The sequence below is a fragment of the Plodia interpunctella genome, chromosome 14 (genome assembly GCF_027563975.2).
Source record: "Plodia interpunctella isolate USDA-ARS_2022_Savannah chromosome 14, ilPloInte3.2, whole genome shotgun sequence".
Taxonomy (NCBI): Eukaryota; Metazoa; Arthropoda; class Insecta; order Lepidoptera; family Pyralidae; genus Plodia; species Plodia interpunctella.
Window position 1 is genome coordinate 8,452,870 of NC_071307.1, and position 22,297 is coordinate 8,475,166.

A 22,297-nucleotide genomic window follows, 5' to 3' on the forward strand; every position below is an offset into this window, starting at 1 on the left:
TAATCCACAGTTCGTTATTACTATTAAAAAAAAAAAACAATTATTACTTCAATTGGATCAAGGAGCAATGAAAATCGCAACTAATTTAGATTTGAATACTGAAGACAAAGAAGTATAATGTATATTTCGGATCTTAGTGTTGCTATATGCGTGATAGAATATAAATAAAACATTTTCTGTTTCTTCCTAAATCTACCTCAGACACAATTCTCTCACAATTTCCAAAATATCATATGTAGTTTAGTTATTAGTATAATCTGTAAAATTGTCGTGAGTAGATTAAAAATGCTTTTTCTATTTAAATAAAATAAAATACCTAGGTATATTAATCATAAATTAGTGTTAGGATTTCCAAGCTTCTTCGACATTTCGTCTTAAAATCCCTGCAAATATCTGTAAAGTCTAGTTGCCAATAATCATATAGGAATGACTTGCGGCTAACATCATGATGAAGCCATTAAATTCAACCAAGTGCAAATTAAAATATAAAGACAGACTTTAATTTTTTTTAGACCAACGAAAGCGTGACTCGACGCATCTCTAAATAAACAAATTTCAAAACATCTAGCCATAAAAGTGCACTTTCGCTTCTTTTCACGTTACGGACAATAGAAGATCTATTTGTTTAATTAGGCTTCGTGACTTTAAATCCTGAATTGATTCAAGTCTAGTGTCTTTTCTTTTCATTAAGAAATATTATATAAGTGTTATTTAATGATAGATAATTGAAATATTTTGTAATAAAACTAGACATAAAGGAAATAGTCTTAAAGTGCACTGAATAGAGAAAAGACAAATGGTAAATTTTAGATTATAAGTAGGTACGTGTATACTGTCTAATTTAAAAAAAAGTATATAAACAAATAACTGGCTCTGTTCTGGCTGGTTATAATAAATAGAGAAAAAAAAAATAAAAAAGAAACAAAGGCGACATTTAAAAGAACGGCGAAAAACTACAATTACTTACTTAGTCGATTAGATGTACCTATGTATATAACGAATGTAAGTTTTTTATTTTTAATTACGGAATTACATAACACTATTTTCTTTCATAGCAATAGCTCTTCTGTTTTACAATCATGTAGAACCTACTTGATATAGAATGGAGGTAATAGACCAGTATGATACCATAGACTAAAAGTAAAAATGTATCTGGCAGAAGGAATCAGTAAAACAATTTTCCATTTACACTTCTTATCAAGTGGCGATGAATCAATTTGTGCCCGTTATGCAGTTTCACGGTCGTGGCTCTCGCGTGTGATGCAAGATGCAATAAACAACTGTACTTTATGAGCTAGGGGCTAATTGGATCTGTAATAGGGTGATTGTAGCCTAGAAAAAATATTTAAGAAGTACTTAAAAGTAGGAAATTGGGAAAATGGTATATTTCGAGCGAAAATAGTTACATTTTGTATTTGAAAATGCTTTATATTTTGTACTTAACTTGAAAACGCTTTGCTGTGAAGATCATGTATATAATATACAGATATACAGTACAGAGCGGGTCCTTTTATTTCACACTCTTATAATTTTGATGTTATAGTCAAATCGCAACAAATATTTAATATTATAAACCTGACATACAGCTAAACGTGGCCGACAAGTTCCTTAACCCATGGCTCTGTCCACCCCGTAAGGGTTAAAGACGTGATACTATATCTGTATATACAGTCGCAACTCACATTCTACTTGTAACTATACTGTTGCAAAGTCCGCTCCAGACTTATGTCGCGAACACCGCGAATTGAATGGATGGTTTTGTGCCTTTAACTCACTATTTCTCTTAACACCACTCGCTCTGTCTTTTTCGCGCCATAAGTCTGTTTGGCGCGCAAGGCCTATACCCAGCGGTGCCTTTGAAACAGAGCTTAAGCCTCTGTCACGTGACACTTTCTTCTTCAACACGACGGCTCGACGGTAGGGTTGTCCCCAGGTGCCCGAGCGAGACGCGTCCGGCAACGTCATCCCTGCGTGGAAGCGCCAGATGCTGGCCAGACGAGCGGCGGAAAAGGCTAGGAGGGACCTTGAGAGGGAGCTGGCGGGGGAGGCGGAGAGGAGGAGGGCGGCCGCAGTCCCGGCGTGGAAGAGGCAGCTGCTGCAGAGGAGGGAGGAAGCGGAGAACAGACTCAGGTATTATTATTATAGATATTTTTGTATTCTTAATATATTTTTTCATCTAATAATTTGCATTATTTTGAGCAATGTATGCGCAAATAGCTCATTCTCCTTATTCAACGACAACTCTTCAAAAAAAAAAGAAAATTACAAAAGAAAGCATAGGTTAAGTACCTATGCTCTTTGATGTCTATTGTTTTAGAGCGGCCTAGGTAGGTACTGTTTAATTTATATATTATATTTATACTATTGAAGTAGCACCCTTTTCACTAAATTTTATAACTAACTCCAACCTTTCTCTAATTTCAGGCAATCATTATACACCCCAAAAGTAGAAGAGACGAACGGATCAACGAACGGCGACTGGCGTTCGTACCCAAGCAACGCCACTCGCGCAGTGTCCATAGACAACATCACTCTATGCTATGAAACTCCCGCGCAACCGATGCGCGCGCCATCGGAGGCGAAACTCACTGACCATTGTAACGGTTAGTTACCATTGGTTACGAAGGTTGGTTAAGTTGTTTTTCAGCTACGCAGCTTTGTACAGCGCTGGATTCATGGTTGCCCTTCATTGCCGATTCATTTGTGAATAGCATATTAGTAAGTATAATATTATGCAATCATGGTATGTCAAACTTTTCTTTTCAATTTTCACATAAATCTATATATATATATTACTGTAAAAGCAAGAACTACGGTCAATCCTAAGATATTCCAGTAAAACCTAAGATTTACCAACTCCTAATGATAAAAGTCCGAACAATTTTGCGATTCGAACTTTTACCACTATTCGCTCGGTAAATCTTAGGATTTACATCAAAGGCATGGTAAATGTAGAAAAAAACATGTTATATCATGTTCGACACAATGTATCGTATTCGTTTAAAGGTAAGGTATTCCTTACCGGACAGTGTAGGGGAGCACTAAGAAGGGATTTCCCGAAATTCCGGATAACGGAAAACGGATTTACTCACATACGAAGTTTATGGGCAAATCTAGTACCTTATAAATTACCTTATACCTTCGAAAATTACGAAATTTTGTGTGCATGCAAGACGCATGTCAAAAAAGCAAGTATTTAAAAATGAAAATAAAAATTTGGTGTGCCATGTTATGAACTTCATATAGTCACAGCATAATAGTATTTAGCATTATAGGAAAGTATCTTTAGCTTATTTTATAAATCTATAATTTGACGACCTCGGTGGGACAGTGGTAAAGTTCTTGCCACTGAACCGAGAGGTCTCGGGTTCGATCCCCGGTCGGGTCATGATGGAAAATGATCTTTTTCTGATTGGCCCGGGTCTTGGATGTTTATCTATATATGTATTTGTTATAAAATATAGTATCGTTGAGTTAGTATCCCATAACACAAATCTCGAGCTTACTTTGGGGCTAGCTCAATCTGTGTGATTTCCTAATATATTTTTTATAATTTATTTCTAATTAATAAAGTACTAACTAGGTATGGTGAAACTCTGGTTGTTAAATTAAAACTGTATCACTCTTAATAACAGTGGTTTACAGCAAAATAAACCGCACTATATTTGTTTCTTTTGAAAACACATTATATCTGTTGAAATAAAAGAATTTGTACTACTGAGAAACTAGTTTTCTTTATTTTAACTGCAGTACTTAACTGATAACAATTTTCAAGATAAAAAGACAGGACGTACACCCGGGAACGGAACTGTCAAAACAAGATCCACAGACTAGCAAGGTAAATAAAAAGTTTGCGCTCTCGAATCACTAGATGACGCTAATTGTATTAAGATTATAATTTACTCTAAAGTACAACACGCCTCCTTAAATTTATAATCTTAAATCTTTTATATAAACAATTTATTGAAATCTTAAGTAAGTATATACTAATTATACTAGATTAACCTAAACTCATATCTGTTTTTGAAAAATTTTGTTTTATCTAAACTTTTTGTTAATATGTCTGCTAAGTTAAATTTTGTATCTATTTTTACAATATCAATTATATTATTTTCATAGTTCTCGTTTATATAATGGTACTGCACTTCAATGTGTTTTGAATTTTTGGTAAAGTTACCAAACTTAGCAATTGATATTGCACCTGAATTATCTTCATACAACTTAATCGGTACACAAAATTTAATATCAAATGATTCACTTAGCAAGTTTCTAATAAAAAGTATTTCTGTTACAGCCTCTGACATAGCAATATATTCTGCAAAAGTTGAACATTTAGTTACAGTATTTTGTTTATGTGTTTTCCAAAAAATTAAGTTTCCAAAAAGTCTTATTATATAGCCTGATGTAGACTTTCGATCCACATTATCTCCTGCGTAATCAGAATCTACCATACAGTCTAATATTTCAGTATCTACATTATCATAGTATGTTAACTTTAAATCTTTGGTCTTATATAGATACTTTAAAACTCTTAATGCATATTTGTAATGTGTTTGGTTATAGCAATTTTGAAATCTACTCAAATAATTTACACTGTATGCCACATCTGGCCGTGTGCCTGTACTAATATACAATAATTCACCTATCAAATTTCTATACTTTATATTTTCATCTACTTCTATAGCTTGTTCCAACTTTAAATTTGTCTCCATAGGAGTATCATACAACTTAGCATATTCTAAATCATATTTTGCAGCCAAAGATTCAATATATTTTGTTTGATTTAGTGTCATCACTTTTTTATCATCACTATAATCAATATCTATGCCAATATAGCTTTTAATTTTACCTAAATCTTTCATTGCAAATCTTTTCATTAAACTAGTTTTTATCTCTACTATTTTATTTTTATCTTTACAGCTAATTAAAAGGTCATCAACAAATATTAATATGTATATTGGATCTTTGCTTGCACTATTTACGTATAAACAATAATCATAGTTGCTTCTAACAAAACTCAATGTTTTTATATATTTATCAAAACAATCATACCATACTCTAGGACTTTCTTTGAGACCATAGAGAGCCTTTTGCAACTTGTAAACTTTATTATCTCCAGTTTCATAACCTTCTGGTTGTTTAACATATACTTCTGATTTTACATGTCCATTTAAAAATGCTGTCTCGACATCCATTTGTTCAATAAATAAATTATTTTTACAACTGTACGACAATAAAATTTTCAATGTTTGCATTTTTCCTACTGGTGAATACACATTTTCAATGAATTCCTTTTGCTGGAATCCTCTTACAACTAATCTAGCTTTATACACATTATTGCTCTTCTTTTTAAAAACCCACTTAACATCTAAAACTTTTTTATCTTTTGGCTTGTCAACTATTTTCCAAGTATTATTCTTATTTAAGCTATTTATTTCAGAGTTCATTGCTACTTGCCATTTTTTATAATCATAGGAGTTCATCGCTTCCTCAAATGTATTTGGTACATTTGCATCAACATAGTTTACATATATATAATGCGTAACTGGATTACCATACCTAGCCACTGGGATTCTTTTTCTTTTAGGTACTTCTTCTGGTACAGTTTTATCTCTATTATCACCTAAATTATCATTATTATCCTCCTCATCCTCATTATTAGATTTTATCTCACCTGCATCTTGAAAACTTTCATCACTTTCATAATCGGTTTTTAAAATGTCATTTGACATATTTCTTAAAGTCACACTAGTATCTAAATTATTATCACTCATTCTTTGATCATCAAGTTTTTCCAAACAAATTAAATTAGTACTGTCCTCTACTACCTGAACATGTCTGGCATTAATTATTCTGTTATTTAATAAAACTCTATAACCATTTTCATTATAACCCACTAAAATTCCTAGTTGGGCTTTATCATCCCATTTACTTTTTCTTAAAACTTCAGGAACCCTGACAAAAACTCTACTGCCATAAATTTTTAAATGTCCTACATTAGGTTTTATTCCAAAAAATATTTCGTAAGGAGTTTTATTTTCAGCTGTATTTGCAATTGTTCGATTTTTTAAGTATGCAGCTGTTTTTATTACTTCTGGCCAATATTTTCTATGAATTTTAGCTTCTCTCATTAAACATCTACCTATATCCATAGCAGATCTATTATATCTTTCCGCTACTCCATTTAATTCATGGACGTAGGGTGGGCATGGTAACAATTCTATACCCTTTTGCTGTATGAAAGCATATATATCCTTATTTAAATATTCCTTGCCATTATCACACTGTAATTTCTTAACTTTTTTATTAAATTTATTTTCTACTAAATTTACAAATTCTATAAAGCAATTAGCAGTTTCAGATTTACTTTTAATGCAGAAAATTCTTGTACACTTACTATAATCATCAATAAATGTTAAAAAATATTTTTCACCGCCATATCCTGTTGTGTTATGCGGACCATTCAAATCGGTATGAATTAATTCCAAAATTTCAGTAGTCTTTTTCCTATTATTTTGAAAAGGTACATTAGACATTTTACTTTTAATACAATTTGAACATTTCATTTCCGTGTTTTCAATCTTATCTGGCAAACCATCTACTAATTTATCATTTATCAACTTATTTAAATATTGAAAGTTCACATGACCAAGTGCCCTATGCCATTTCTCTTTGTGAGTTAATTCAATTGAATGTGCATAAGTTTCATTTTTATAGATGTTCGATAAGTAACTCTTAATCCAATACAAATCGTTTAATTTATTAGCAACAACAATTAATTCTCTAGACTGATTATAAATTTTTGCATTTTCATTCTTAGCTACTATTGTGCAATACTTAGTTATCTTAGAAAAACTTAACAAATTCTGCTTTATACCTTTGACAAAATAAACGTTTTTTAAATCTACATGTTTGACATTATAATAATTTTCAAAATAAACCTTGACAGTACCTAATTTAGTTGCTTTTAACATTTTTCCGTCTGGCAGTTTCACATCAACAGGAATTTTTAAATCTATGCAATTGAAAAAGTAGGATTCATTGTTTATTAGGTGATCAGTACAACCACTATCCAAAAGCCAGTTAATTTCAATATGATTATTACAATGATTCTTATCAGTATCTTCAGTTACCTGATTAATTTCTGAATTACACACTTGAGCCGTCCACGATTCTGATGAAAAGTTTTTTGAAAATTCACCACTGGAAAGACCTTGACCTCTGCCTCGGCCACGACCTCTGTAGGAACCACCTCTGCTGTGACCTCTCTGCAGTCCTCGCTGACTTGAATTAAAATTATGTCTTCCTTGGTAAGTTTGTTGTCTTTGGGTATTTTTCGGTGCATGCCAGCAGTCCTTCTTAATATGGCCAGTTTTTCCACAGACAAAACATTGCGCTCTAGTTTTTGTAGCAAATGTACTCACATTGTTTTTATTGTTGGGTTCAGTAGTAGTCATATTCTTCTCTTTTATTTTAGACTGTACATAATCAACTGTTCTTTGTTCTTCTGGAATAACATCTAGGAAATCCCCAATGTAACTATAGCTTGGTGGTAACGCTCTTAGCAAATATCTTAACTTTTCAGGTTCATCCAGCTTTCCTCCAGCCATCTTAAAATCATTTATTGTTTTTTCAAAATCCACAAAAAAATCTTCTACTGTGTTATAATTGTTAAGTCTAATCTCTTCAATTTTTCCTCTACATATTATTTGCATAGCTGTAGACTGCGTTAAATACATTTTGTCGAACTTAAGTATCATTTCATATGCTGTTTTACACTCGCTGACAAACTCTAGTTGTTTATCAGATATTGTACTCATTATAATGGTCCTTGCTTTTAAATCTTTCTTTTTCCATTCCTTCTCCGCATTTTCACTTTCAACAGACGCCGGCATTATGCAAATGGCTGCCTCATGACATTCTTTGTATTCCAATAAAGTTACTAACCTTAATTTCCAACTTGAATAGTTTGCTCCATCAAAAATAGGTAAAATTATATCTTCGATCCTTGCTTGTTTAGCCATTTTTATGATTATTACTTTGATAACTAGTTTTCTTCACATTTTTTTATTTGTTACCAATAAAATGCCGGTCTATAACCTCAATCGTGTTCTCATATTTTTTCGTATCTTTACTGTATATTCTTTTTACACTGATTTATCTTGATAACTACGCTCTGCTACCATGTTGAAATAAAAGAATTTGTACTACTGAGAAACTAGTTTTCTTTATTTTAACTGCAGTACTTAACTGATAACAATTTTCAAGATAAAAAGACAGGACGTACACCCGGGAACGGAACTGTCAAAACAAGATCCACAGACTAGCAAGGTAAATAAAAAGTTTGCGCTCTCGAATCACTAGATGACGCTAATTGTATTAAGATTATAATTTACTCTAAAGTACAACAATATCTGAAAGATCTAATATAATAATCGATAATACGTTAATAAAATGTACATAATATTTATTGGCGCAGTTTAAAATTGAGGAAAAACAATCGTTATATGTTTATCATACGAGTAAAACACTTATTTGTTTTATTCATAAAAACCAATTTGTTTTATTTATAAAAACCAATTTGTTTTATTCATAAAAACCAATTTGTTTTATTTATAAAAACCAAATTGTTTTATTTATAAAAACCAAATTGTTTTATTCATAAAACCCAATTTGTTTTATTTATAAAAACCAATTTGTTCTATAACCATCGACATTTTTATAATATCACAATACATTTTAATAATAATTTATCTTATTTATTTCATTGTCAAATGAAGAAAACATATTGAACGATGTTGAGTTAAAACCGTTCGATACATTTATGATTTTAGAAAAACCTATTGTAGTAAAACGTGTATGTGTGTAAAAAAATATTTTAGACAATAGGTTTGAATAAAATTATCACGAAACATTTTGTTTGACAAATATTAATATTCATATGAATAGTGTAAAATAATAAATTGTGCATTAAATAATATTAATCATATTTCAAATGTATATGTATATCGTCCATAAATATTCTAATTTATTCTTCTTCATATCTTACACATAGTAATGACTTGTATATATTAAAGTATTTTTAAATTATTTTATTAACAAATCAATTAATAATTATTTTATGTTGTAAACAGAGATCCTAAGTTTGTACGAGATGATTTAGTAATTAATAGTGGGTTACAAGTCATTTATTATACATTTTCATACTGTCTTGCTATAGTCTTTTCAATCTTCTAACAATTTATTTTTCTGTAATTTTTTTCAGCTGCAGCCTATTTCTCAACATCATGCTAGCAATTTTGCTAAGATTCTTGTAAATTTTGATGTTCAATTATGTTTTTAGCCATCCAATTGACGTAATATGGAATATTGTTAGTTTTTATTATTTGGATATTCCAACATATTCATATTTTTGCTATAATTTTTATTTATAGATTTATTAATTTATTTAGATATTTTATTATATCAAATTAATTTGGGTAATTAAATGCCTACCAAAATATTCCATAGACGAGTTTAATAAACAAATAAAATAAGACAGAGTTCAATAAAATATGTTTTTAATTTTCAGGTCTCTCGAACGGGAAGCACGAAGAAGAAGAAGACAGCACAAAAATAATACCTTGGCGCGCACAACTGCGTAAGACGAACAGTAAACTCAATCTTCTTGAATAGTTATAAAAATAGGCTAAATAAAGGTCTAAGTACTCGAGTGACAAAGGCCATAGGCTGTATGTAATTAATTTCTAATGTTATGTTAAAAAGAAAATTAATATGAAATTGGAACCATTTAAAATACTTATTTTTTTTAAACAGACCATGTTTTTCTTTTGTAATAGAGAAATAATTAGTGATTTTACTAATTTAGACAGATTTATTGATGACTTACATTGATATTAATGACCGTGACATTACGAATGAGATTTTGTGAATGATATTTGATGTTTTTGGGAAACTTATTTTAGTGTCTTTGGTACATTTTAATATGTCTAATAAAAATACTGGAACGTATTCTGAGAATTATGAATTAATAATAATGTCATTACAAAGAAATACGTTTTATTTTCTACTTAGAATATTTAAGTGCGACATGTAAAAATGTAAATCTATTTTTGGTAGTGTATTTTATTATATTTTTGCAATCTAATAACATGAATAAAAGAATACTGCAATCGGCTTTAACTTTTTTAATTTACTGAAAAGCCAAAATGTTTATAAAAGAAATATATTTAATTATTTAAGTTTTTTTTTTTTATGAAACGTGATGCCTTCGTTGCAATACTAGGTTTAAGCTTGTCAGTGGGCTTCTGCCGTTACGTTAGTCTACTTTATTAAACATGTGTGAGTTATGTACGACAATCGGAATATATAATGTTGTTAATAAATGCTGTTGCTTTATTTGTTTTTTTTTTATATGTCCACAACAATAAGTGTTTCTTAGGTCACGAAATCTATGTTAATTCATAACAGTGAAGTGAAAAAACAAGACACACACACAGTATAGTTGTACTATAAAAATATATGCTTGTAAATTAGCATGGTTTTTTAATAGTAGCAAGAAAATAATTATGTTTTGTTTGAAAATAAATTTGTATATGTTTTCTTGCGAAAACAGCGTATAGTGAACAGCACATCAACCTACCCAAATGCATTGCAAATTCGTCACTATTACCGCGCCATAGAGGTTCATGCCGTATCACTTTATTTGCTGTATTTAACAATATATTTTTTTAAATATACTTCGTAAAAAATTTAAAATAGAATGAAATAATACTTATAAGTATTCATTATAAAGTATGTATATCAAAATATTATTAAAAAATTATATGTATCATGAAGAATGCATGTTATCAAGTAGGATACTACTAAATATGCTACATAGATAATTTGAAATGTTGTGTAATATACATGTACCTACTATAAACGATATATATTATCACATCTAATATTATATTAAGAAGAAATGCTTCCTTAGTGTATAAAATAAGACGGAAATTTCCAGCGGGGTAAATCTGCGGACTACATGTAAGAGTGTAGCAACAATAAATAAGCAGTTGCTACTTTCTCAAGTCCATAAACTCGTGATTTGAAATGCAGAATTTGCAATAAAATGCACCATAAAAGCTATCAATGAAAATCAGAATATACACAACATCGTAAAATGGATAAAGTCAAGGAACGAGTTTGGAAATGGCGTATTTGACTGTGATTGGCTTCAACGGTAACCATTAAAATCTTTAACTAGCTGCGCCTCATAGTTTCGTTTCTGCAAGAATTCCAGAATAAAAAGTACCCCGTGCGCGATTCCAGGTTAAATTCTACTCGTGTACACAATTTCATCGAAAATCGTCCAGTTTTGCGAGATTGAATAGCAAACGGTTTATAAGCAATTTAAGCAATAATACGTAGGAGTATTCTGAATAGCAATATTCTTATTCGATTTCATATAAAAGTGATTCCTGTTTGTTATAATAATAGTAATAAAAATATTTAAAAAACCTGTTATACGATATGAGGCTTTAGAAATAGACTAGACTAATGATATAATAATAACTAATGTTGACTAATTTATATTAATACTTATAAACATTCCAGTTTTGTTACTAACACTCGGGAGCTCAGGAAAAATCGAATCTAAACCCAAACCTGAATATTCGGTGGTTGCTAAAGTTCTGCAAAAATTTTTTGACACGTACAGTGCGTACAACAATTATCGCATTCGCGCTGACGATAACGGTACTACGACTAAAGAAACAGTTGACCAACTTATAAAACGGAAAATAGATAGTCTCAAAACTTATCTAGAAGACAATAGCACGACCAACGAACAAGGCACTAATAAAAATAAAACAACTGAAGACAATAACGTCACACTAGAAGGTGATGAAGAAACGACTATAATAGAATTTTTACCAACGGAAAATGATGATGCTAAAAAAGCACTTAGAATAAGGGAACAACAACCGGGTTTTAAAGACAACGTGCAAAGATATAAGAAGATGAGAGATCACATAAAAAACATACTGATCCAAGAATCTGTTTCGGTTAAATCACAGAAAGTAGTTGTGAACACTTTAGATAGTATGTTAGCGTACATGGTGCGCAGTCAGTGTCCAGCCAATAATGACATAAACAGTGATGTATACAGAGAAACAATACGAGCTGGTGGCAAAATAGTTCCTCCGCAAAACAAAGATTTGACCAAGGATTGGACTAACAAGTGGAACGTAATAAGACAAAAATACAATAAAGTATGGATGGATCACTTCCCAAAACATTCCAACCCAGCGAGAAAACTATTCATGTTCTTTGAGCAGATTCAAGATTTTCTGACTACAATCATCAACGACTCGGAATACATAAGCAAAAATTATAAAGTCGTGTGTAAACTAGTGAAGTACAACGATCAGGAAGTGATAAATTTTAATGATAACAATTTATTGAATTTTAGATCAAACAAAAAACAGCACAAATGTGCTGACTTTAAAGTGTGTTCTTACGAACTCGAGCACTTCATGAGGCACTTCTACAGGAGACTGAATGACACAGTAGATCATACATTTCAGAATTATGCAGCTATGTACACCTCCGACATAACATCAGATGGTAGTGGTGAGAAAGAAATTGTGATTGCAGCGATTAACAAATCGGGTAGCACCGCAAAACATAGAGCCAAAAAAATATTTAAAAACTTAACTTCTACATTTGAATTGGACAAAGATAAAAATCCAGAAGAAAACATGAAAAGGTTAAAAGCTTATGTATACGATGTTATAGATAAGAGTTTACATACTATAAAACAATATCTAATGAAGAGCGATATGGATGATTCTATAAAAGCAAGACTGATCACAAATTTGAAACAAGACTTGACTGCTAATATTGATGTTGATTTAGGAAATCTAAAGTCGGAGGTGAAAAAGGAGATATGTAGAGATTTCTCTTCGTGTAACGGCAAAATGGTAATACGGAAATTAGATCGCGAAATTGTGTCAAGGAGAAATATGGGTTCGATAGATAAGAATAAAGTCTACGTGAAACTACAATTGACTTTGGACAAGGATTTAAAAGAGAAAATAGCTAAGGATGGTATCGATTATTTTGATGGTTTCGTGAAGAAAGACAAAAACTTTGCTCGCGCTTCTTCGGCCAAGATTGAAGTAACGCGAACTACGTTGAAACAACTTAGAACCACTCGTACTATACCATTTACTCCTAGTGGCAGTAGTAAGGAGTCTTCATCTAATGAGAAAAATGAAAAGAAATCAACTTACGCGCGACCAACTAGAAACACCATTTCAAGTAAGGAATCCTCATCAAATGAGATAGTTTCGACTCATAAGGTTAAAAGACCAAAAAAGAAGAAGGTCACTAACAAAGAGTCGTCATCGAGTGAGACTACAACACAAAGTGAACGATCAACACATAAAAATTCAAAGAAAAAATCTATAGATAATTTCGGCGTAACGCGTATGGATAGGGATGGAATTGTGTCTGAAATTAGTGCGGAAATATAAAATTACAATTTAAAATGTTACTTCTTTATTTACCTTTAAAATTACAATTCTTTAGGGCAGTCTTAAAAAACTATGAAAAATATATACACACCGCACATATTGATCCTTTTAAGATGTATATTACACGCCACGTCGTTGACGAAAATCTATAAAAAAATGTAACCAGTACACCTATATCACGAGTCAAAACTTTAATAGATTTTAAAGAACATTGCTTTTTGAGCCATTAATTGATTTTTTTTTCTAAGAAATTATAAATACAAAGTTGACTAAAACAGTGAGAGTTGAGAGGATTCAAGTCATTTTTAGTTTATCAGTCTGTCACCTGATGATATCTTTCTTAAGGTCCATGACTGGTCAATATCCATCAGTGTACACTATAGGGAAATGCTGGACTCTTCCACTGGACCAGGCGATGGTCAGACACGCGCCTTCTGCGAAATTCAACTGGAACGCCATTGTCGATGGCACTTCGTTGTCTAAGCCGCAGACGAAACAACTGGAATTTTAAAAAAATAGAATAAAAATATAGCGACATAGAGAAAAACAGAAATTTTATTTTCCTTCAACAACAAACTCATACAAGAATGAGAAATGCGTACTAGAAACACACGACAAGAAATGGGACATTATTAATATGTTCTTCCGTTTTGTCAGTTTTCAGTTTTACAAGTACGGAAAATTTCTATCTCATTCACCCGAATGTAGGAGTACCAACTCTAGCTAGTCGTGTTCTCTCCGGTACAAAGCGGTGTACTATCCCGATAGGTCAACTTTCACAAACGGTCTGTTTTCCCAAATTGTAAATGTGATTTTCCCAATCGATCTGCTTTATCCCTCAATCCCGATATTCAGTTTTTTTTTGTCTATGTTCTCAATACTCAATACTTTATTTGCATAAATGTGGTTACATCAGTTGTTATTACATTACATTGTCCATCACACAAGCCTAATCTGGCCATGAAAAAACATATTAACATAAAATAGGAATGATTGTTGTGCAATAATTAATTACGTTATTAATAATATCATAAAAATTATTAATAATGAATATCGTTACGTTATGTTATTAATAATTAATATCATAAAAAATGTCAAATTTCAACAAATGTCAATCAGAACTTTAGTACAAATCAACAAATGTTCATACATGAAGGTCAGACGACTTAAGGGCATTTGACAATAAGGTACGGAGGGAAAAGACGAAAGACCAGAACTAAGGTGTCTTTTGCATAGGGCAAAAAATTCGCTTTTCCGCTTTTTAAAATTAACATTGAAAAACAGTTAAGAATTTATGTGAGGCGGCGTGTGATTCCGCCCTACCCAGAATAGGACCACTCCATATCCATCCGTGGATGTCGTACGAGGCGACTAAGGGACGCACAGCCTAGGCAGCTGACAGGCAACAATAGCATTCCCAAGGAGGGTTGTCGCCAGGCCGAATATTCAAAATTTGAAGGTTTTATTTTCATGCTGACTCCGGGATTCGCGGCATCACAACCCCGAAAGAAACAGAAAACATGCAGAAATGGGAGAGAGGAATGTATGTGCAGTCAAATACACTATAGTACAAGTTTTTAATGAATAATAATAATTGAGCGAGCGAGCGAGGTCTACAATTCTACTTGCATTTTTTTTTTTTGTATGTAAGTACGTATGTATGAAATTTAAATGTAGGATCTACGAGTATCAATAGAATTTTCAAGTTCGTGGGGCATAAAATTCGGTTAAGTCGTTTTTTAAATATTCACAGTTTTGTAAAAAGTCATCAAACATTTATTGTGTTCGCGAGGTCTAACTTCGTGGCGAACCACTAGCAATAATAAATCTAACTGCGATCCAAAATAAGTTAGTATTATTACAAAAGACCATAATAACTATGTATTATAACCTAAAAACAATTAAAACTAAAACACAAAATATAACATTAATCTAACTGCAAATAAACATACCAAGGCGTGACCTTCAGTTGCATCATGAGTTGCGTAGTGCAGAATATCGCAATTAGGTGGGACTCCTCGAACAACAGCGCTAGGTACTTCCCGCTGGGGTCCCAGCACATGTCCAGGATGGGACCACCCACTATATCGCCCGATGGAAGTTCCACTTTAGACGTGTCCAGAACTGGCACCGCTTTGCTTGTTTGTGTTCCTGGAATTATTATTATTATAGTACTAGCAGCTTGCCCCGTCTTCGCTCGGGTAAAACATAGTAAAAAGTAGCCTATGACACTCCCGAAGGTTTCGCCTATCTCTTCTAAATTTCATGAAAATCAGACAGTCCAGTAGTTTTTGAGATTATTCATTACAAAACAAAATAACAAATCTTTCCTCTTTCTAATATTAGTATGGATTATAAATAATGTTTTAATAATAACATTATTGTGTATAGAGTAGTTTTATACCATAGACCACCACTTGCTTCCGGTGAAAGAAAATCTACACACTGGTTGACAGTAAGTTCTCTAGTAATTACCTGCTATTAGACACAGTAGGTAGTGGTAAAAGACATGTGAATCTTCTTTTCGAGAACAGAAAGAAACTCGAAGCTATGACAGAGACATTAAATCGATGTACACAATACAACAGTGAGTTTCGGAGTTTGCTTTCCAACTGTTCAACTGTCTGTGTTCATGAGTTCAAATTCGAGTTTACTTACAGCTTGATCATAATGAGTATAAATTATACTCTTGGAAATATTACCAAAATTCATACAAAATTGTTGTCACACTTCAGCATTTAACGTCAAAAATGTGACAGCTACGAAGAATTTAACGCCCTAATTGTTTGTCATCTCTTTATGGTCAAGCTGTATGTATATATTTCTAATTTATTGAGTATGTACAGTCAACAAGTTACCCTGCATGAACCTCTATAGCGCGGTAATAGAGGCGAGTTGTCAATGATTTGGGTAGGTTGATGTGCTGTTGACTGTACCATATTATTAGCTGCGTTTTTAAAGGACTTGAGTTTGAATTAGTTAGAGTTCAAGTTGGAGGCATACCGTTGATGAGCCCAGTGTCGGTGAGCGCGTACAGCACGGGCTCGCCGGCCGCCGCGAACAGCAGCGCCCGCGCGCCCCAGCTCGCCGTGCGCACGCGGCTGCCGCGCGCGCACCACCGCTCCGCCGTCCAACACTTTGTCTCCCACACTCTAAATAATATGGTATATTGTTGTCATCAAATAAATTAATGATTTATTTGAATAACAAGCTTATTAACACATAATTGACAAAAATAAAATAAAACTTTAAACTAATACGCATATTCATGGTAAACATTTGTTTAGCAACAGTTGCTAAACATTGTTGGTGAGCGGCGAGAATGTTGCTAGCAACTATGTTTAAATCAATACAGGTTGTCCACACGCCAGTCTGCGTTAAAATGTTGCCCGAGGAGGTAGTGTTGTTGTGTTCTCTGTATCAGATGTATAGAATCTCTAATAAAAAAAAGAGAAAAAGATGGTGGATTCGAAATTATCTTTTGCAAAGGGAAAATTTGATGAGTGACCTCAGAATGACAGATGGATCATTTTGTAACTTTACGAGAATGTCGAAAAGTGATTTCGAACATCTTCTAGAAATGATTGGTCCATCAATAGCCAAAAGGGAAACAAATATTCGTCAGCCAGTTTCACCTCAAACGAGGCTGGCTATTACATTACGGTATCTTGCAACCGGAGATTCATACAGTTCTCTTTCATACACATTCAGAGTATCAAAACAATTGATTAGCAAAATTATACCAGATGTATGTCAAGAACTAATTAACTCACTAGCAGGATATGTCAAGGTACAAGAACACTATTTGTGTAATCAAGTATTTTATTAATTAAAAAACACAAAAAAAACAGAGTATGCTATTGCGTTGATTCATCACTGAGATAGTTAACTAAGTTTAGTATAGCCGAATCTTCTGTTTCGTCTTGTAATGCATCTAGTCTATTTGTTTCCTGTCTCTCAATTTCCCTTATTTCAGTTTCCTGAACATTATTTGGTGTTGATGATGGATGAGAAGATGCCGTTTGATATCCATATGTATTATATCGTCCCATTTTTAATTCATACAGTATATTATTAATATGGTACTTTGCCTGTGTCACGGCTTGGTCATCTTTAACACTTCTTAATTCAGCAGCAATATATTCACCATATATATCAAATGGATCCTTCTTCTCCTTTTCATCCATCTTTTTTTTAGCACTTTTCAAAACCTCTAATATTTCATTTGATTCATCTGTCTTATTTCTTTTCCTCGAATATGTAGATGTTGTAGCATTCGGCCTTGGTGATTGAGATGGCTCTGACTCCATACCACTTTCAAGTGCATTGTTTTCATCTACCTGTAAATTATTATCTTATTATATATTTATTTATTTTTTAGGTTCCAAGTTCGGAACAAGAATGGAAACAAATAAGTCGTGAATTCGAAATACGATGGAATTTTCCACATTGCATTGGGGCCATTGATGGGAAACACGTTATGATTGTGGCGCCAAATAATTCTGGAAGTGAATACTACAATTATAAAAATCAGTTCAGCATGGTACTTATGGCAATTGCAGATGGCAATTACAACTTTATTTACGCAAATTATGGAGCTAAGGGTCGGTCGTCGACAGTGGAATATTTCAGGAAACACCGTTTTATAATGCATTGTTAGAAAACTCACTTAAACTGCCACGGCCTGAACCAATAACACAAGGCGGAACAGAAATGCCGTATGTAATTGTAGGTGACAGTGCTTTCGCGCTAACGGAGAACATCATGAAACCATATCCTGGCATTCATGAACGTGGGAACAAAAAGCGTATATTCAATTACAGACTATCAAGAGCTAGGAGGATTATAGAAAATGTTTTTGGCATTTTATGTGTGGTGTTCCGTGTATTCACTAAACCTATTCCGTTAAAACCAGCCAATTGTGAACTCGTGGTAATTGCTTGTGTATATTTACATAACTTCTTAAGACGTAACTCAGTTTCCAGATCCATATATACACCTCCACAAACTTTTGATTTTGAAGACTCTGAAGGTAACCTATTAGAAGGTTCTTGGCGAAGGGAACTAAGTTCGTTTCCTATGATTGATTTGCAAAGACGGGGCAGGCCTGCATCACAATCAGCTCTTTGTATTAGAGAACAGTTTGCCGATTACTTTATAACTCCAGAGGGAAGAGTTCCATGGCAAAATAATGTAGCGTAATTGTAATAATTTTACAGACAATAGTATAAAACAATTATATACAAAAACAACTTACTGTTTTATTCATAGTATCCGTTTCACCAGAAGTAGTTGCACCACATAACAAACATTCCAATGGCTCGTAATAAATCCATTTACATTTTTCTATTACGCCGCTGCCTGTAGTTTTTTTTGCCGACATCTTTTTTTTCTCTCTAGTAAATTGAGTACGCAGTACATGTATTTTAGTTTCTACGTCTTTTTTGGGTATATTTAGGACTTGAGAAATTTCTTCGAATGCATCGTTCTTTTTGTTTCTATCTTTGTATTCTTTTATAGAACAATCCCATAATAATGGTTTTGATTGAAATAATTCTATTAATTGCATTATTTTATCATTGCTCCACACTACTGCCATGTTTATAAACTGTTGCAAACTCGTCCACACACGTCAACAATTGTCGCTAAACTGATGTTTACGCTTGTCGGGCGAGAGCTTGTCAACATGATGCTGTCAACTCTGCAACACGCAGTGTTGCCAGCAACATGTTGACAGCAACTCCGCAACACGTTGATTCAACTTTGTTGCTAAACAAATGTTTACCATGAATACGGGGCTTTAAGCGCACTTCGCGCTGCAGCAATCCAAAAGGGTCATAGCTCCGTGGCTCAGCGACTGAGATGAGCACTGATTTTCTGCTATAACCAGTTAACCGACATACCTACCTATCATATCGGATACTTTATCGCATGTGTCAAAAATAAAAAAAAGTGGGCACAAGTGACGTCACAAATATTGGAGTCCACAATCCTTTTAATTGTTATACTTTAATGAGAACAAAAGTATAATATGCATAATACTATAATATAAATAAATTGGATCAATAAAAGTGACATGTGATTGTCTTGATTCATAATGTGAATGAATTCATACATTTTACCATGCATGTGGCGGATTTCTTTTTTGATAAACAAATGTTTTTTTGAGAACATAGATATATATAATTAATAAAAAGAACTAACCTGAAAATTATGGAAGATGTTGCGGCAAAAACTTTGCTCGCATCAAATGACCACCTCGCGAACACTATCCCACCACCAGCAACCCGTCTCAAAGGGACAGCGGTTTCCATGGCAACATCCCAGACAAGCATAGACGTGTCTGCCCCGCAGCAGCTGATGAGAAGGTCGCCATTTGGAGACCAGCTGATGTCTGTTACCGGGCTGTGGCCTGACCTGGAAACAGTTTTGATGATTGATTTTGTGTGATAAATACAAAAAAATGTTAATCATGTCGGCAGCACATCAAGCTACTCAAATTCATTGCAGATTTGTCGCTTTTCCTGCTGCATATTATATACTAGGGGCCCGTCCTGGAAATGCTCGGGTAAAAACATAATAATTTATACTCTTAAACCTTCCTTAAGTATCACACTATCTATTGGTGAAAACCGCTTAAAATCGTGCCATAGTTTTTTAGTTTATAGAGAATAGACAGATGCTGCAGAAGACTGTTTTAGAATATGGAAGAATAACAGTTATATGTATGTACATATACATACACAGACAGTTTTTTACATATGATGCATCTATATCAGGCAACAGTTTTAAGAGGGATTAGATAAAATCTCCAATCAACACACCCATGCATCAGCTGCTAGTGTTACTATAAAAGAAAATAAATAAAACCATAATGTATTCACCTTTTCAATAAAATGGAATTGCTAGATGATGGCTTTGTGAACATAGAATTTGGGTCAACAGTCCACACAATGACACCTTGGTCACACGCCACGGCAATCTCCGATGCCGAGAATGGTCTCCAACTCACCGCGCACACATGACCCTGTGCTTTACACTTCAATGTGGACACAAATGAAACTTCAGAGTAGTACACCCTAACATTATCATCAGATGTTGCTACAGCTATTTTCGTAGTATGAGGATGCCATGCCAAACATTTAATAGGTGCACTACCCCAATTTCTCGTCCTAGAATAATTGGCCACGATTTTCGGGCCTATATCCTTTAAATGTGGCTGTAGAAAGTACCGGAATGTAGTAAACACATTGGCTAATTTCAATGCATATGATGCTGTCATAGACAGCAGAGGATGATCTCTGTTGACATTAGGGTCAGCTGCCATACTGAGAGCCTCTAAAAATCCTTCTTTGTACAACACACTCGTGATTTTCTTCAGCAAGTTGTCTTCAACATCAATGTACATGCTGATGTTTTCATCAGAGGTTCTGTGGTGGTGCAAGTCTCTTGCCACGTTTATCACTGGATGAGATTTCGTCTGCAATATTATAAATGCAAGAAACAATAAAAAAATGTGCAATAATTGATTAATATTCATTAAAAATTAAATTGAAAAAGTTAACCTTACCGTGTTTGTAAATGTAGTAATATTTCCATATTTAATATTCCCACAGCAATAAACCTCGTTTATCTTGCAAAAGGCTGTTTCTTCTGGGCCAGGTAATTCGGGAAAGCCGTGGAAAGCAGACATTTTCTTTAGTAATATCTAAAAAATAACAACAACAACCGGCTGCTCAACTGACAACTGATTGTATTTTCAAATTACCAAACGTCAAAAGTGTTTTGTCAATGTCAAAACCTTTTTTTTTTGTTAAACGTATCTAGATTTTATAAACTATACCAAAGTTTATGAAGAACACCTACCTACCTGTGCTACCTACAAACTAAACCTCCCTAATATCTAATTGCACGTTAGAAAGACATAGGTACTTATCAAACGAAGTCTTGTAGAATAGGTACCTAACCTTATTTTCGGAGTCTTTAGGATTAACATAGCCTGTTGGGCACTGGATAGGCTGGGAAAGGCCATAGCCGAAACGAAATTCTTAAGTGCGAATGGCTTAATAATTTCGTTTCGGCTAAATGCATTGCTATAGGATAAAGGCTAAAGGATAAAAATGCATTGTTCTAAATCTAAAGGAACAAATTAACTTTATTCCTTTGATGTAAAGCTTCCGAGATAAATCTCGGCCGAGTTCAGCGTATTATGGAACGTATTTCATTGAATTTTGTTCTGGGAAAGAGATTTATGTAAAACAGCATACCTCAGATGTGACAGGCGGTTAATTGATTTTCTGTCCTGTGCGTAAGTACGACGATATGTATGGAGCTGTTACATAGTTTTTCTAGATAGCTAGCTACGTAACTATCTATCTAGAAATATAATTATTCTATTCTTTACGATACATGCTAATATTGAACTAACTTCCCGACCCGGCTTCGCTCGATAGGTAAATAAAATAAATTATAATACCTTCCTCAGGAATTATAGGTAGGTATTACCTATTGGTGAAAACCGCACAAAAATCTGTACGACAATTTTGGAGTTTATTGCGTTCATACCCACAGACAGTTATTTACATAGGTACTTATTATGAAAAGAATTCCCTATCTTTTATATTACTTAGGTAGGTATCTACGTAAAGATATGGGTAAGTAAAACAGATTAGCATGCACAGATATTTTTAAACGGTTTCTTTCTAATCCACGCATGATCCAGCTTCATTTTCGGCTGTGATACCCTCAGCCAGGGATTCGTACCACATCTGCGTTATTTT

General features: G+C 33.2%; 3 protein-coding genes across 14 annotated transcripts in view; 2 read left to right on the plus strand and 1 right to left on the minus strand.

Annotated features, from left to right (window-relative positions):
* The window catches only part of f (forked), a 108,633-nt gene extending 98,235 nt beyond the window's left edge, over positions 1-10,398 (plus strand). For 8 of the 12 annotated variants that reach the window (XM_053755203.1, XM_053755207.2, XM_053755204.2 and 5 more), the window contains 3 exons: positions 1,922-2,130; positions 2,425-2,603; positions 9,572-10,398. In XM_053755203.1, coding sequence (XP_053611178.1) covers positions 1,922-2,130; positions 2,425-2,603; positions 9,572-9,675 — 492 coding nt within the window. In that variant the 3' untranslated portion in view covers positions 9,676-10,398. Of the gene's footprint in view, positions 1-1,921; positions 2,131-2,424; positions 2,627-9,571 lie in introns of all 12 variants that reach the window. The other 4 variants (XM_053755209.2, XM_053755199.2, XM_053755201.2 and 1 more) reach the window with 2 other exon arrangements.
* A 681-nt stretch (positions 10,399-11,079) lies between these two features.
* Positions 11,080-13,517, plus strand: LOC128675656 (uncharacterized). Its single transcript, XM_053755211.1, has 2 exons — positions 11,080-11,221; positions 11,596-13,517. The coding sequence occupies exons 1-2, from the start codon at positions 11,191-11,193 to the stop codon at positions 13,515-13,517; spliced, it is 1,953 nt and encodes a 650-aa protein (XP_053611186.1). The 5' UTR covers positions 11,080-11,190.
* Positions 13,518-13,519: 2 nt separating this feature from the next.
* Positions 13,520-21,282, minus strand: Aladin (aladin). Its single transcript, XM_053755212.1, has 6 exons — positions 21,088-21,282; positions 20,402-20,997; positions 19,722-19,934; positions 16,521-16,669; positions 15,470-15,668; positions 13,520-14,016 (listed from the first exon to the last, which is right to left on the minus strand). The coding sequence occupies exons 1-6, from the start codon at positions 21,208-21,210 to the stop codon at positions 13,875-13,877; spliced, it is 1,422 nt and encodes a 473-aa protein (XP_053611187.1). The 5' UTR covers positions 21,211-21,282; the 3' UTR covers positions 13,520-13,874.
* Between the last annotated feature and the right edge of the window lie 1,015 nt (positions 21,283-22,297).

Excerpts from the sequence above, each read along its gene's own strand:
- LOC128675656 (XM_053755211.1), top strand. The coding sequence starts at position 11,191 with ATGGCGTATTTGACTGTGATTGGCTTCAACG. Across the intron at positions 11,222-11,595 it reads GACTGTGATTGGCTTCAACG|TTTTGTTACTAACACTCGGG; the intron begins GTAACCATTAAA and ends TAAACATTCCAG.
- Aladin (XM_053755212.1), bottom strand. The coding sequence starts at position 21,210 with ATGTCTGCTTTCCACGGCTTTCCCGAATTACCTGGCCCAGAAGAAACA. Across the intron at positions 20,998-21,087 it reads TTACTACATTTACAAACACG|ACGAAATCTCATCCAGTGAT; the intron begins GTAAGGTTAACT and ends ATAATATTGCAG. Across the intron at positions 14,017-15,469 it reads CAACTGAAGGTCACGCCTTG|TTGTTTCGTCTGCGGCTTAG; the intron begins GTATGTTTATTT and ends TTAAAATTCCAG.